General features: G+C 51.8%; 1 protein-coding gene across 2 annotated transcripts; it reads left to right on the top strand.

Annotated features, from left to right (window-relative positions):
- The first annotated feature begins 236 nt into the window (after positions 1-236).
- On the top strand, positions 237-3,211 carry RASD1 (ras related dexamethasone induced 1). Of its 2 annotated transcripts, none has more exons than XM_077918685.1 (2): positions 237-647; positions 1,896-2,230. In XM_077918685.1, the coding sequence occupies exons 1-2, from the start codon at positions 362-364 to the stop codon at positions 2,078-2,080; spliced, it is 471 nt and encodes a 156-aa protein (XP_077774811.1). In that variant the 5' UTR covers positions 237-361; the 3' UTR covers positions 2,081-2,230. The 2 variants fall into 2 exon arrangements, with proteins under 2 accessions (XP_077774811.1, XP_028562770.1); XM_028706937.2 differs by having other exon boundaries at positions 239-647; positions 1,822-3,211.
- Positions 3,212-3,699: the final 488 nt, after the last annotated feature.

Here is a 3,699-nt window from a genome sequence, read left to right on the forward strand (position 1 = left end):
GCCTCTGCCAGCCAGTGTCGACAACACTGGGTTCGACGAGCCCAGTGTTCTGACTCAGCAGAAGCCACCGTCCTCTGCCTCTGCCCAGAGCCGTCCAAAACCGGTCCCGACTTCTCCCTGCGGAGCCGCTTTGCGCACCCGGGCGAAGCCCAGCCCCTCTCTCGGCGCGCCCTCCCTTCTCTCCCCCGAAGGGGCGGGCCGGCTGCGCTCCGCGGCTATATAAGCAGGCGCGGCGCTTGAGTTTACTCCAACAGATCCCAGCCTCTCCGTGCGCTCCTTGCTGGACCTGGGAAGCCGCTGCCAGCCTGCCGTCTCCGCCGCCTCTCGCCTCTCCGCCGCGGCTCCCGCTCCTCGCCTCCCGATGCGCCTGGCCGAGATGATCAAGAAAATGGGTCCCAGCGATTCGGAGCTCAATATCCCGGCCAAGAACTGCTACCGGATGGTCATTCTAGGCTCGTCCAAAGTGGGCAAGACGGCCATCGTCTCCCGCTTCCTCACCGGCCGCTTCGACGACCAATACACGCCCACCATCGAGGACTTCCACCGCAAGTTCTACAGCATCCGCGGGGAAGTTTACCAGCTCGACATCCTCGACACGTCGGGGAACCACCCGTTCCCGGCCATGAGACGCCTCTCCATCCTCACAGGTGAGAGGCAGGAACGGGGAACACGCGCGCCGAAGGGGGCGAGAGGGGCTTGGGGTTGGCTGCTGCAGGCGGAGCGCATCAGCGCATCTCAGAAAAACCAATACCCCCCGTTGTTATTACTATTAATCTTAGAATTAGTAATAGTATTAGTAGCTCCTCTCTCGGTTTGCCGGCTGTTTTCCAAATTGTGCAGATGTTTTAGCTGACGGCATTGCCTTGCGAGCCATCCATCCCCAAAATACGACGCTGTTGTTTTGGAAATGGTTTGGGAATTTGCCGCTCCTGGTCTGTAAACTCATGAACCAGGCTCAGCGGATTTGCTGGTGTTTCAAACACCTGTTGATAAAGGCTGAAGTGCGGAGAGAAAGAGAGAGAGAGAGAAGAAACTAGCGCGGGAAGCAAAAGCGTCCCTCAGGCAGGGTTGTCTTACTGCCTTTTGCAGTCGGAATGGCATTTCAGTGCTGCCGATGCCCTTTGGAATCAATGTGCATGCAGCCGAAATGCTTACTCGGAAGTAAAAGTCGCAGTGTGTTCAGTGGGGTTTACTCCTGGGTAAATGTGCATGAAGATTGCAGCCACCCAAGTGCTTTGCTTTATTCCTGTCATCGCTGCTTATTTAATGAACGGGGCAGTTTGCAAAACCAAAATCCAAAACCTTTGCAATTTTGCAACAACAGTATCCAAAAACCTTTGCAACTCCCGAGTTCCTTAAAAATTGAGCAATGCAAGTTTGAGCTCTTAGCTTTTATTATCTGCACAGGTTACATTGCAACTTACTTCTGGCTTTTGCAATCAGTGCCAGAGCAATCTTTTGAAAAGAGAGCAAAGGGGAAACGGGAAGGGAATTTATCTGCCCAAAGGAAGGTTACTGGTGAGATTTTGCTCTCTCCTGTACCATTTGAAAATCCTTGCAGGTTTCCCGCAAGAATGTAGATTGGCTTGCCACCTTTCCAGCGAAAAGCACACTTCCAAAATAAACACACTTGCACAGGTAGATGGAAAAACATAAGGCTTAGAGGGCTCCCAGGCAGAAAGCAGTTCTTCCCAAACACCCAAGCACTCCACCTGCTGGCTTGCTTTGGTTTCTCTGGGGCTAGATGGGTGCGCACAGGGAATGCTTTCAAAAACCTACCGAGATCCTAACCTTGTTTCCCATCTTCTTCCTTTCCTGCAGGAGACGTCTTTATTCTGGTGTTCAGCCTGGACAACCGAGACTCCTTCGAGGAGGTGCAACGCCTAAAGCACCAGATCCTGGAGACCAAGTCTTGCCTGAAGAACAAAACCAAGGAGAACATCGATGTTCCCCTGGTCATCTGCGGGAACAAAGGCGACCGCGACTTCTACCGCGAGGTTGGCCCCCGAGAGATCGAGCAGCTGGTGGGGCAAGACCCCAAAAAATGTGCCTACTTCGAGATCTCTGCCAAGAAGAATAGCAGCTTGGACCAGATGTTCCAGGCTCTTTTCACCATGGCCAAACTGCCCAGCGAAATGAGCCCAGACCTCCACCGGAAAGTCTCCATTCAGTACTGTGACCTCTTGCACAAGAAAACTCTCAAAAGCAAAAAGTTCTTGAAGGAAGGATCAGGAGATAGTGCCGGAGACGCCTATGGCATCGTGGCTCCCTTTGCCCGCCGGCCAAGCGTCCACAGCGACCTCATGTACATTCGCGAGAAGACCACCCGGGGAGGGCAGTCGAAGGACAAAGAGCGCTGTGTGATCAGCTAAGCCACTCTTGCCTTAAAGACCTTCCCAGCGGAGATGGGAAGCCTCTTGTTTACTACCAAAAAACTCTTGCCAGCGCTTACGGCAGCGGCAGAAGCAGCAAGCATGCGCCTTCTCTGCCAAGGGCGGCGACGCAGCTCCCATGCCAAAGGCCACAATTCCTCCAAGCTCATTTCAGGGGACTCTTTTTCCAACGGCTCCCCGCGATTTCATTTTTTTTAGATTTTGGAGGTGAGCTGTCTTGGGATTTGCCAGCGGGAGTTCCCTGGCCGACAGATGGACTTAAGAACTTGAACGTGGAGAAGAGAGAGACATTTGCAAGAAAGGGAAAGAAAGAAAAACTTTGTGGGAAGGAGAAATGTTTCCCTTCCTGTCTCTCTGCATTGTATTTTGTCTTTAAAGTACTGGGGGGGGGAGGGTTCGAGGGGGGGAGGGGAAAAACAGCCATTATTGAACTGTGAAGTTACACTCAAGGCTGTCTCTTTGTGATGTTTTCTGTGGAGCAACTCCAGAAGAATTTAACCATTGTTGCTGCTGAAAATAACCTGCCAAAACTCTCTATTGCGCCCCTCAGCCCCAATGTTTGGGACTATGAGGGGCTTGTTTTGGGGAGGGGGGGAGTTGGCTGTTGAAAAGCCGCTCCTTGTTTACATTCGCCTTTCTCTGTCTTGATTTTTTCTCTCTCAGAACGAGAAAATTGCATTCAAGCAAACAGGCACTTTATATGTCGAGCTTTTTCTGGTCCATGGACTTGAACAAAATCGCAGCTCAGTGTTTCTTGCGACGAGCTTTGTTAATATTTTTTTTTCTACAAAAATAAAACTTTTGAAAATAATGAGAAATCGCTTTGTCCGGCTTTTGGTGTTTCCGAAAAGGGAGGTTGCAGCAGGTGGGCTATTTAAACAAAGAAAGGGTGGGAGGGGGGGGCCAGGGTGGGGGGTCGGGGCATCCCCACAATCTCTCGTCTCCAGTCCAGAAGTCTGGGTTTTTATGCATCCCCCAAGAGTATAGCTTGGTGGATTTAACGGCAGGGGGGGGGGGGGGCGGCAGCGGCGGGAAGCTGATGAATCCAGCATAACATGGGGAGGGGTGGGGGAGCTTTGATGAATTCAGACTTGGGAAATACAAAAGGACCACATAAACAGACAAGACCAGAAACTCTCCTGAGCAACATGTCACCATGCTGTGAAAACAAAAGAAGTTTCCTACAAGCAACCCTTGCTGTTATGTCACAGTTTCCTCTCACCTTTGACACAATCCCAAAGTTTCTTTTACGAGGCAGGGTGGGTTCTAAGGCTGCAGGTGAATCTCTGCAACCCAAACAGCCTTC

The sequence above is a fragment of the Podarcis muralis genome, chromosome 14, assembly GCF_964188315.1.
Source record: "Podarcis muralis chromosome 14, rPodMur119.hap1.1, whole genome shotgun sequence".
Taxonomy (NCBI): domain Eukaryota; kingdom Metazoa; phylum Chordata; class Lepidosauria; order Squamata; family Lacertidae; genus Podarcis; species Podarcis muralis.

Excerpts from the sequence above, each read along its gene's own strand:
- RASD1 (XM_028706937.2), top strand. The coding sequence starts at position 362 with ATGCGCCTGGCCGAGATGATCAAGAAAATGGGTCCCAGCGATTCGGAG. Across the intron at positions 648-1,821 it reads ACGCCTCTCCATCCTCACAG|GAGACGTCTTTATTCTGGTG; the intron begins GTGAGAGGCAGG and ends CCTTTCCTGCAG.